Raw genomic sequence first — 12,988 nt, forward strand, 5'->3', positions numbered from 1 at the left:
AGATATTTTGATACCAAAATAAAAGTAGTCAAACTATCCCATTTAAATAATTACTTTGAATCGTGTAGAATTGATCATCATATTGCATATCCTTGTACTCATTAACAAATGAATTCTGTTGAAAGATGTCATCGTCAAAATATTGAAATAAGTTTTGCTCTATTAGTTAACTCAAATCTTCCACAACGATATTGGGAAGATGCATTTCAAACGACAATATATATCATATATCAATTACCTATAAAAGTTTTAAAGAATTAATTATCTTATAAAAAAACCTATAAAAAAACAAAATTATAACTTCATGCATGTTTTTGGTTGTGCTTACTGTCTTAATCTATGACCATACAATTATTATAAGATTGTTTTTTCGCTTAAAAACTTACATTTTTGTTGGTTATAGTCTCTAACATTAGGGTTATAAATGTCTCAACATATCTATAAAAAAAATCTATGTTTCTAGACACGTACTCTTTGATGAATTGCTCTTTCTATATATAAAATATAACTCCTCCTACTATCCTATACAATTTCTCTCCTATTATCTATAAATCCTCTATACACATATACTCTAAATTGTTTTACAAGTACTAAACTTTCTCACCCTAGAGCAACACCAACTATATTTGATCAGTTGTAAAACGACATAGCCATGGTACATCACCCTATAGATGTTGTCAATACTATAGAGATTCATGCACTTTCAAACTCAAATTTTGTTACTGACCATGTAGTTCTACTTCCAATAACACAACAACTTCTACTTCACACAGAATGACCACAAGGTCATAGATCATCAATCTAAAACTAAAGACATCTTAGGCTGGATATATCAAGTACCATTTTCCTCATGTACTTATTGCTAAAGCAACTTTTATTTTTTATGAGCCCACATGCTATACAAAAACCTTTAAATAACCTCATTGGCATGAGGTTATGGCTAATGAGTTCAATGTTTTCATTCAAAATGGCACTTGGGACATGGTTCCACCATAAAAAGATCATGATTTTATTAGCAACCAGTGGGTCTTTCAGGTTAAAAGATGAACTAATGAAATCATTGAATGTTTTAGGACATGTTTTATTGTAAAAGGCTTCCATCAACAAGAGGGTGTTAATTATATATACGCATTTAGTCTAGTGGTTAAACCAAATATAGTTTGCTTGGTTATCTCTGATCAATGACAATTGCATCAACTAGATATTCACAATGGATTTCTTTTTAGAAGATGTCTATATGCAACAACCACAAGGGTTCATTCACCCTAATTATCCATTTCATGTTGTAAATTAAGAAGAAGTCTCTATAGCCTTTAGCAAGCTTTAAGGGTTTGGTTTTCAAGACTTATAGATCAACTCATTCATATAAATTTATAGGCTTTAAAGAAGATGTCTCTCTATATGCTTTATCTTATAGATAAAATTTACATCACCGTCCTTATTTATATTGATGATATCATTATCACTGACTCTAATATAAAACCAATTGATTAGTTAATCTATCAATTGTCAATGGTCTTTCTAATAAAGGATTTAGAGCATCTATCTTTCTATCTTAGTGTTGAAACTTTACATCACGATCCTGACATTTTTCTCACCTAAATAAAGTATGTTGCAAACCTACTCATAAAGGTAAACATTGATAAAACAAAACCTTATGCAACACCGATGTCTACCACCAGTCATTTATCCAAATTTAAAAGATCTAAATTCAATGATATTTAATTCTACAAAAGCATTGTTAAAGCCCTATATTATGTTGGATTTATACATCTAGATATTGCATAGAATTTTCACTATGTCAATAAATTCAAGCACCAACCAATGGATGCTCATTGGCAAGTAATAAAGAGAATTCTTCAATATCTCAAGCACACAATTTCATTTGGTATACAACTTACTCCATAGACTAATAAATCCCTTCAAGGATTTAGATGTAGACTAGAAAGGTAACAGTAACAACCACATAAGTGTTGGTGCGTATTATATTTGTAGACATAATTTTAAGCACCTGAAATTAAACAAGCACATATATAGAAATATTTATTTTATTAAAATAAATGATTGAGTACAATTTTTATTTAAAATATTTTTACAAACAAATAAACAATTCTTTGATTCATCCTTTGAATTTGATACATGCTAACCTCATTTATTTATAAAATCAAGTCAAGATTTGTGCTTTGTAATAACACGAATTTAGGCATGAATTATATAGCAAGATTTGGTAATTTGATACTTTGAATAATATCTTTAATGTATTTTTAAAATGTTGTTAAAGAAATTTTATAAGGTATTTAGATTTAATTTAATAGAAATTTATTCTTTGTAAACTTCACTATAGATGAAAAAGAATAGAAAGCTGCTGACAATTTCTTTACTTTAAGAGTTTATCTTGAAAAAAATTTTGTACATTGGGCCATCCACTTCAGGAATTGATAGCTTTAGAATAAGAGGAGAGTCGAACAAAGGAAATCAACCGAAAATCACACTAACGACATCGTTTCCTCGCGACGGCCTATCAATATATTTTTGGGTTGAAGCTATGTGCCTAAATCTTGCACTTTTGTACTTACCTTGTTTATTATCTACTTCTATTTCAACTTTGGGAATGCAGTTTCATATATATATATATATATATATATATATATCATTCTCCAAAAACAAAAAGAATACAGATGCACAGACAGGTTTACAATTTCAAACAACTCTACAATCTTTATTATGAGAAATAAGCATGAACACTCAAAAAACAGCTGTGCTTAGTTTAGGATAACATGGAAAAACAATACAAATGTTGACAGGCTTGATAAATTTTATTTCTGTCAAAAGAGAGATACACTGCTACATCATCTGGGATAAGAAAGAACAGATGCTTGTGGCTGTGGAGATGTATGGTGATTAACAGCAGGAGTTATCAATGCATGATGAAACTTATAAACGAGGTTTGATTCTACCTCCATTACACCCTCCAACACCTTCACAACTGCTGACATGAGAGGCCTTCTTTCCGGGTCATCTTGCAAACACCAAGCAGCAATCTTTATCATCCTGGTTATTTCCTCTCTATCACTCTGCATGTACTGATCATCCAAATTCTCCACAATGTCTATGAGCCTGTCTTGTTCAGCTTTCTTCTGTAACATCCTAAGCAAATGATTTTCAGATTCTGGTTGTGTGTGATCAAAATTTCTGCGTGCACAAACTATTTCCAGGAGAACAATTCCGAAACTGTATACGTCAACTTTTACTGTGATGCGACCTGGTGGTATTTTACAACATTCTGGAGCAATATATCCAATGGTTCCTCTGGTTCGGGTTTGAACTTGGCTCGTATCTCTATCAACTAGCTCAGATAACCCAAAATCACAAATCTTGGCATTGAAATTTGCATCCAAGAGAATGTTCAGTGGTTTTATATCGAAATGTATTATTTTCTTCTGGCAGTCTTCATGAAGATAAGCCAGCCCTTTTGCTATGCCATGTACAACCTTATTTCGGGTCTGCCAATCGAGGCAAGATCCTTGGTCATTCTTGAAAATCCATTTATCCAGGGATCCTTTGTTCATATACTCGAAAACCAAAAGCCCAGATGATTTCTCTGCACAAAATCCTATCAATCTCACCAAATTAAAATGGTTGATGCTTCCAATTGCCTCAACTTCTGCTAGAAATGAACTCATATCTTGGCCTAATTTGTCCAACTTCTTCACAGCAACATGAGTCCCATCTAGCAGTACTCCTTTGAACACAGATCCGGAACCTCCTTTTCCAAGTGTTTCCCTGAAATCATGAGTTGCAACACGAAGACCTTCATATGAAAACCTCACAGGCGTTCCTGGGACTTGCCTTATATCATCAGCTTCCAAATCCTCATTTTTCTCAGATTCCTCCCACCACCTCGCCCTCAAAATAAGAATCACTATGAGGAAAATGATGAGAAGAGCACCACCTATTACTCCTGCTATAATCGGTGCCAAGCGTCTTCTTGAAGTAGTATTAGGCCTTGTTTTTGGCAAAGGGCTTGGTGTTTTCTCATCTGGCAAAGGGCTTGGAGGGAATGGCATAGGGCTTGGTGTTTTCTCATCTGGCAAAGGGCTTGGAGGGGATGGCATAGGGCTTGGTGTTTTCTCATCTGGCAAAGGGCTTGGAGGGAATGCCATGGGGCTTAGCGTTTTCACCGTTACGCTAGTTGTAGTTACTTTTGCACTGCTCGATGCATTGGAGCCTTTTGCAGAAGCTTTCACTGAAGATGTGGGGCTGGTTGCGATGGACTCGGACGTCGAATTAGCGCCATTTGCAGTAGCATTTGCTGAAACTGTTGTGGAGGTTGTGGTGGACTCGGATGCCGAACGTCTTCTTGGAGTAGTAGTTTTTGCTGCAAATGGATGAATCAATCAAAAAGACAATGATGAAAGGACGAAACCATACTTCAACAGGACTGTGTTTTACTTGGAAAGAAATCGAACATCTCTGCATTACCGTTACTCTATAAAGTTTGTCATATATACGTTTCTTTGCAGAAGACATTTTTGTTGGAAGATCAGGAGTCGACAATGGAAGGGATTAGAGATTTGGTTGCTTGAATGTGCAGCTTAGTGATCTTTATTTTATGTTATTTTGATTATTTCACCTGTAACCATTTTCTTTATCTTCTCTGTTTTGTCCGACCTCTTGGGTTGGTTATTTTTACCGTCATTAGGCTTTATCTTTAATTATGGCTTATCAAAACAAATATGCTTCCCTCGAATTTGGCATGTATATTGGTTAATGCACCAGAGACTATATAAAAATAAAATAAATTATATTTATTTTATTTTTTTAAAATATAATTAATGACTTGCATTTCATTTGGTTTTCTCATCTAATTCTTAAAATATATTTATTAATTTGGGCATGTATATTGGTTAGCACACCAGAGACTATTATAAAAATAAAAATAAATTATATTTATTTTATTTTTAAAAAATATAATTAATGACTTGCATTTCATTTGGTTTGCTCATGTAATTCTTAAAATATATTTATTTGCTTATAAAAAATAAAAAAATAACTTGACTTCTTACTGCATTAATAAATATTATGGATTTCAAGTGTGGTATAAATTTCTTATAATTTTTGTAATTAGTAATAATAGTTTAAATTTTTATAAGTGATCTCTCATTTACAAATTTCATATTTTACATTTTTATCAATAAAACAATGATGTTTAGTTAGATTTAATAGTCATTAAGAATATAATACATAAAATTCATTTTTTACTATTATTTGGCATGCACTTGATTGAAATAACGCCTTCCAAATAAATTTTTTATAGTAAGTTCAATATTATTAAATATTGAATTAAAAGTAATATTATTAAAATTAATCCATTGTATTATTTTTAAAAAATATAAAGCTTCCTGATTGACACTCCACATGTGATTTGGGTTTTATAAACTTTAAATTGGAATGTCATTTGCGAGATTTAAAGAATTATATTAATTGTAGTCATGAAGTTTTAATAGTGAATATAATCATCGAGGATGTCTTAATCAAAACACTTGATAGAGCTAGGCACCAATTAAAATCAAAAGCCAAAAAGAGGGTGTAAATCAAACAACAAAATAAAATTAAAATATATAGAATAAGAAAAATTAGTGTATATGCTAGAGTTCCACGGTATTATTTTTCAAATTCTTTCCAAAGTCACCATATGAAGCATCCTTTTTTTTTTTGTTCTTTTTTAGGATAGAACCAACTTCCATTTTCTGCAATCTTTCTTAACTCTTCATGATTTCATCTAACCAAACTATCCCTAGATATCAAAATGATTTAAAATGGAACACCAAACTCGAAAAAATGCTACAAGATTGAGAAATGGTAAATTTACCTGCGCAGAAAATAATTTGGTAATTGACTGATGCACAGTAGTGTGGTGATCCAAATGCTTTGCACACACACTTGCACGCATCGATCTCCCTACCGGAACTATTAACCTTGAGCTCTGAAGAATATGCTACGTTCGAATCCGCCACGCATCCTACACTTGTACAATTCTGATCAGAAGACCGCAACAAGGAAAGGCGGGCTAAAGGCACAACAAGATTAACATTGAAAAAGAAATAAAATAAAGCCCACCAGAACCAACAAGCTTGAACTCTGGCAATATGGCAGAAGTAGCCGTGCCGTTTCCTGAACATTCTAGTTTGCCAGAACCACAATCACCTGTGATGCAGGAGAAATTTCCTGTGGATTCTTCAGTGCAATACGTATGGCCCCAAAAAGGATAACCCCAGGAAACTGGTGCTGATATGGTTTTTGACTGTCCCCTTTGAAGGGAGAAGCTAGAGATAGATGCAGGAGGATCATCTTCATTTGCCAGAAACCCTGGCCATATCGTGTAGTTGCACTTGTTTGTTACTGAAAAAGTTGTTGAAACAACACCTGCTTGCGGATATATAATATGGTTAACAACTTGTTAATTTAGATTCTAGAATTAGAACAGAAAACATATAGAAATTAAATACATTATTCAATATCCACCAGTTACCTGATATGAATAAATGAGCAATGAAGAAACAGATTAGATCCATAGATTGTGGAGTTCCAAGCTCAGTGAGAAGTAAGAAGAGAAATATTTATTGAACACGGTGGGGGGGGGGGGGGGGGGTGGGGGACGGGCTTTGTCAAGGACTTAGGTTGTGTTAAAGAGATCGAGTTCAGATTTTGAAGCTCAAGCATGGAATACAAGTATGTTTTTTTTACACTGCACCAGCAGTACACAACTCATGTATTTAATCTAGAAAAGCTGTGGAAAGATTCCTTCTGAAGTATCCAATCCATTACGAGCAAAGAGCATCTTCTTCAAGCATGGAGGGGCCGACGTTGTTAATTGTGTTTAAAGTTCAAATAAGCATTTTAACTACTTTACCCGACTTTTATGAGAATGTTTTCCACACGATGCATTATGTTTACATTACCGACACAAGACTGTACATATTATGTTTACATTGAAAAAGTGTGAAAACAGAGAAGGAAAAGATTTGCCAGTAATTTATTGATTATATACAAGTGTTTTCCTATAATTATGCTATGCCATATTAGGAATATGAATTACAATAGAAATAGGTATACTTCTCAAAACAGGTCTACATATTGATTTTTTAAACCATTACGTAAACATTGAGATATTATTGATCCTTTCTTAACAATTCCCCTCAAGTTGGAGATTGAATGTCGAGAACTCTCAAATTGCGAATCATGATAGAGAAAATCTCCTTTTCTAATGACTTAGTAAATACATTCGCAAGTTGATTTGCTGAAATAATGAATTTGGTTATGATTGATCCATCCTGTATTTTATCCTAAATAAAATGACAATCCATTTCTATATGTCTGGTTCTCTCATTGAAAACTAGATTAGCCGCTATATGTAAAGCTGCTTTGTTGTCATAGTATAGCAATGTTGGTTTCGTATGCAATATTCGTAAATCTTTTAACAATGAACGTAACCAAAATAACTCGTAGCATGTACCTGTCATGGCTTAATATTCGGCTTCTGTTGAGGAGAGTGATACTGTTTTCTAGTTTTTTTGTTCGCTAAGAAACAAGTGAAGATCCCCAAAAAACACAATAACCTGTAGTGGATCTCTGAGTCATTGGACAACCAGCCCAATCTGAATCACAAAAAGCTTGCAGAGACAAATCATTTTGAGAAAAGAAAAACAAACCTTGTCCTGGAGCACCTTTCAGATAACGCAACACACGCAAGGGAGCTTCCATTTGTGGTTTGTGTGGTGCATGCATAAATCGACTTAGCACATGTACAGAATACATGATATCCGGTCGGGTAATGGTCAAGTAAATTAGACGCCCCACAAGTCGCCTATATTGAGATGGATCTTTAAGTAAATCACCTGCATCTGAGAGTTTTGTGTTTTTTTTCCGTTGGAAAATTCACAGGTTTAACACCCAAAATCCCACCATCCTTCATAATTTCCAAAGTGTACTTCCGTTGTGAGATAGAAATACCTTTTTGTGATCGAGAGACCTCAATGCCTAGAAAATATTTCAAATCGCCCAAATCTTTAATTCGAAACAATTATGCAGAAATCTCTTAAGAGTGTATATAGCCTTGAGGTCATTACCTGTGATCAGAATGTCATCAACATATATCAACAATGCGGTAAATGATTTTCATTGCGACACATGAATAATGAATAATCTGCTTTAGACTAAACATATCCAGCAGCTTGAATAGTTGCAGAGAATTTAGCTAACAATTTAGCAAACAATTGACCAGAGGATTGATCTATCCCGTTTTTGTTTATAATGGATAATATCTGTTAACACTGTAAATTAAAAAATCCATACATGAACGACTGCATCTCTTGCATTGTGGGACCTTCCTTGATGTAATTGGCTGAAGGATGGACAAACTTGTTGTAAAGAGGATGACTGCCTTGACGGTTGAAACGACTAGCTTTATGTTTTGAATAGCCTGGTGGATAACCATGCAGTTTCCAACGTGTATCTCATACATGATGATCATTATCACAGTATGAGTAATGCAGTGGCTTACGGTTAAAAGAGTTGGAGTGAGAGGAAGCACCTTGTCTTGATCGAACTATAAGAGTTGTGAGTTCATCTCGTTGAACTGCCATGGCTGTAGTTTTTGCTGTCTCATGTGTATCATTTAAGTTGCGTTGCTTCTCTTCTTGAATAATAGAGGAATATGCCTGGCGAACATCAGGTAGAGGATTTAGGAATATGATTTGTCCTCTAATTGCCTTGTAAGAGTCATTTAGTCTGATGAGGAATTGCATCAGCTGTCGTCTCTTGTGATCTGCCCCGTAGGAGCAAATAGTGCCACTATAGGAACCCAATTCATCCCACAATCCTTTCAGCTTTGTGTAGTAGGCCGCAACAGTCATTTGTGCTTGAGAAGTACAAGCGATGTCCCTTTCAATCTGAAATATACGAGGGGCATTGCTTTGCAAAAAAAGATCTCGAAGGTCCTCCCAAAGTTACAGGCTGTAGTTGAATATATAACACTGTCTGCAAGTTCTAGTGTAATTGAATTGAGAATCCATGACAGAATCATGTCATTACATCTCTTCCATGAAGCATAATTGTCTGGTTGGCTCTTAGCAGACGATATCTGTATTGTACCATGTATAAATCCCAACTTATTTTTAGCATTCAAGGAGAGGGTCATAGATCTGCACCAGGTAGAATAATTATTGCCGTTGAGAGGCTTGGAAGCAAGCACCAATCCTGGATGATCAGAATGGTAGAGAAAAAAAAAGGATCGAAGGCATTGTTCTTGCCTTCCTTAGAAGATTGTTTGTGCTTCATAATATTGAACAATTGGCAGGAAAAAATTAGGGCAAGAAAAAAAATGACAGAGAGCTAGGTTACCAACTCTGATACCATGTGAAAACAGAGAAGGAAAAGATTTGACAATACTTTATTGAATAATACTCTGCCACTTATATACAAGTGTTTTCCTATAATTATGCTATGCCATATTAGGAATATGAATTACAATAGGAATAGGTATAGTTGACAGAACAACTCTACATATTTGTTTCCTAAACCATTACATAAACATTAGGATGTTATTGATCCTTTCTTAACAAAAACTATGTTAATATTACCGATATAAGTTTAAAGAAAATGTTACGTAGCCAGGCAGTAAAGATTGAAGGTTCTAAATAGGTAAAAGGTATTATTCTTGATTTTCTCAAAACATATATATGCAGTGAAAATGATAAATTTAATATTTTTCTGGAAGTTCTAAGAATCCTGTTAAATAGATTTAGAGTTATTTATGTTTATACAAAATTACCTGAAGATCAAATATTCTTTTTAGCTTTAATTGCTTCAAGGCTGGAATATTTCAAAACACAAGTTGTTCAATTATTCAAACTATAATATTCATTTCTTATATTGTTCAAGTGTTCTGTAACTTATACAATTTTTTTTATATAAAATAAGAGGCATCACATATTTATAAGACAAGTAAGCTAGCAGCTTAACTGATAATAGTCAAGTGGTTAGGACTCAGTTAGTGGAAGAGAATATCACTGGCTCGAATCCTATTACTTGCATTTCTCAACCTACATGTAAGTGTCTGATTAACCAGGGATCTTGAATAGACTGGCTCACCCTCATGGTTTGGCTCATGGGAGTGGCCACCCACCCGTGGATCGGGTCTAAGAGCATGCTCATGATATAAAAAAACATTCTATTTATAGAAAAACCTAAAAACCCTAAAAATAACAAATTATCAATTTGCTCCTGAATAGTATCACATATATTATTGAAGGACAATTTTATAAATTTATTCAATCAAGTCCTTACTTGATTTTTCTAGGTTAAGAATTGTAATTCCTTGTATAAATTATAATCTAGTATTCAATTTCTAAAACTTATTTACAATCAAGTCATATTTACTTAATTATCTCATTTTAATTTATAACCAATGGATCTATGTGTGTGACCCATTAAGTTTTTTAATAAGTTTTCCCAAATATAAGTCACAATCCTAAATAAAATAGGATTAAATAAATTAAACAAATTAATTTATTATCAATTCAACAATTTATTGATTTACATTTGAAGATTAAGTAAAATGTCTAGTAACCTATCATGATCCCTCAAATATTAGAAAAGTCATAAGTGATTTAACTTAATATTTCACTTACTAGTTTCTCGGTGTAATTATTATTCATTTATTAATAATATTTTGATGTATCTATTATAGCATGAAGAGTGTCTACTCAGTCAAATCATGTTTATTTTTAATACCATGGTCATTGATTCTTTGACAATTTTGAAAAAGCTTTTCAAATTTTTAATTATTCAATTACTATTATATAATTCATGTTAAACCCAATATTTTTCTATTTGTCACATTTGATTTTGACATAGTACAGTCGGGTCAAAATAAAATATTTTTTTATATAAGATAACTTTGCAGATCCATCCAATAATTATTTAATTTAACCTTAATTTTACATTATCTTTATAATTTTGGATACAATAGAATATGATTAAGCTCATAAATATTCCATGAAAAATTTCAACTTAGTTCCTTTACATATCTGAAACTTCTTTCAGCCTATTTTTTTTGTTTTTTTAAATTGTCAATCTTCTTGTTATGACATTTTCTCCTCCGTTTCAATGCACACACGTAAATTGTCAATCTTCTTGTTCTTGTTATGACACTCGTATACAGAAAATGACATTTTGGATCCAAAGTATCCGCTTAAAAAGTTAAAATATAAAGAAAGTGACCCTTGAAAAGTTTGGAATCAAGAACGGATAACCCCAAAGCTTTAAACAAAGATGCGAATTAAATAAAGCAACTGAAGAGAAAAAAACCCAACGAGATGGTTTCTCCACAAATGGACCTCACCATTACATAAAGTCATGAACTACCATTGTCCATATCTTCCGTTAAATCTTATGAGATATCATGTCCTTCCTCGCAAAATAAACTGTTCGCCTTTAATCACCTCTCTTCTCGTATTTCAATTGTGAGAATAATGCAGATTTGCATGCATATTTCATTCTAAAAAAAGAAATTAAAAAAAGAAAAGAAAAGGGTAAACAGTTGCATATACATGATCTAAAGCTCATTTTTTATTGGCTTGTAATTTCAAACAGCTCCACTACCCTTAAAACTAGAATAAAACGAGAAAATATTATCAAACTCAAAAAAATTGTTATGCTTAATTATGATGTAGAAAAGTGGCGATGGAGATTCAGGAGAAGCTTAGCTTTCAGATACGAAGTTGATAGCGCTAGACTATCTTGACAGTGCAGACCAACGCAAAGATCAAAGAAAACAACAGTCCAAATCCATTTTGATATGATTTTGCCTATTCTTTCCATAATTGTGGCTATCATTTTTTATTCGAGGGTCGGGATAAAACAAATCACCCCAATTCAGAGGTGCACGTTTTGGATAGGGAGCTATGCTCCCTGATGATTGTTTTGGATCCCAGATTTCATTGTTTTGGCCTACGTTTTCCAAGTTTTATGAGGGTTTTTTTTTTCGATTTTTATAAAATTTTCAGGACTTAATTTTGTTCTGATTTTTATTTCTTTCTCTACTTCAATTTTGTAAATTGAATAGTTTTAGACAGCATTTTGAATAATCAATTTTTTTAGCAAATTTTATAAACCTAGCTATTTAAGCCCGACCTGTGGACTACTTTTGAAAGGGATTCTTCCTAGAATCCAAATCCTTCTTGTCTTGATCTCATGATTTGAATAAATGAAGAATGAAGAAACAGATTAGATTCAACAGATTGTGGAGTTGCAAGCTCAATGCGAAGTAAGAAGAGAAATATTCAAGGAACACGGGGGTGGACTGACTTTGTCAAGGTCCTTGTTCATATTGAAGAGGGCTCAGGTTTTGCAGGTCAAGCATGGAGCACCAGCCTGTTTTGCTACAGTGTACCAACAACACACAACTCACGTATTCAATCAAGACAAGCTGTTCAAGATTCCTTCGGAAGTGTCCAAGTCCATTACGATAAAAGAACATCTCTTTTAAGCAGGGAGGGGCCGACGTTGTCAATTATGTTGAAAGTTCAGATAAGCCATGCCAAAGTTTTCCACAAGAAGCATATTACATTACCCACACAAGTCTAAAGGAATTAATTAAATTTTTTCGCTGACTATAAATTATTGGATCCCAAACTTTTCTATAAACTTCACCTTTTTGTGAGAGAAGTAAATATAATTTCAAAAATATAGAATTTGTTTGATATTAAACAACTCATTACTTGCATTACTAGGGTTCGAAATTTAAATCTAGAGATTCTTATAAATTAATTTGACCAATCTGGTATGAATAGATGATCTTAAGTAGATCAAGTGTCTAGTTAATTTTGATACATAATTAAAGCGTGATATAATTCTTTAAACCTAAAAAGATTATTTCAATCTTCAAAGTAAAATAAAAAAGAAAAAAAGATAAAGAGTTGACATC

The 12,988-nt window shown here is 33.0% G+C and overlaps 1 protein-coding gene across 1 annotated transcript; it reads right to left on the bottom strand.

The window, feature by feature from the left end:
- Positions 1–2,698: 2,698 nt before the first annotated feature.
- Positions 2,699–6,631, bottom strand: LOC133703267 (proline-rich receptor-like protein kinase PERK3). The gene is made up of 4 exons (XM_062127729.1): positions 6,533–6,631; positions 6,121–6,426; positions 5,873–6,022; positions 2,699–4,378 (listed from the first exon to the last, which is right to left on the bottom strand). Exons 1-4 carry the CDS (start codon positions 6,573–6,575, stop codon positions 2,850–2,852), a joined length of 2,028 nt encoding a protein of 675 aa, XP_061983713.1. The 5' UTR covers positions 6,576–6,631; the 3' UTR covers positions 2,699–2,849.
- Between the last annotated feature and the right edge of the window lie 6,357 nt (positions 6,632–12,988).

The sequence above is a fragment of the Populus nigra genome, chromosome 9 (assembly GCF_951802175.1).
Source record: "Populus nigra chromosome 9, ddPopNigr1.1, whole genome shotgun sequence".
Lineage (NCBI taxonomy): Eukaryota > Viridiplantae > Streptophyta > Magnoliopsida > Malpighiales > Salicaceae > Populus > Populus nigra.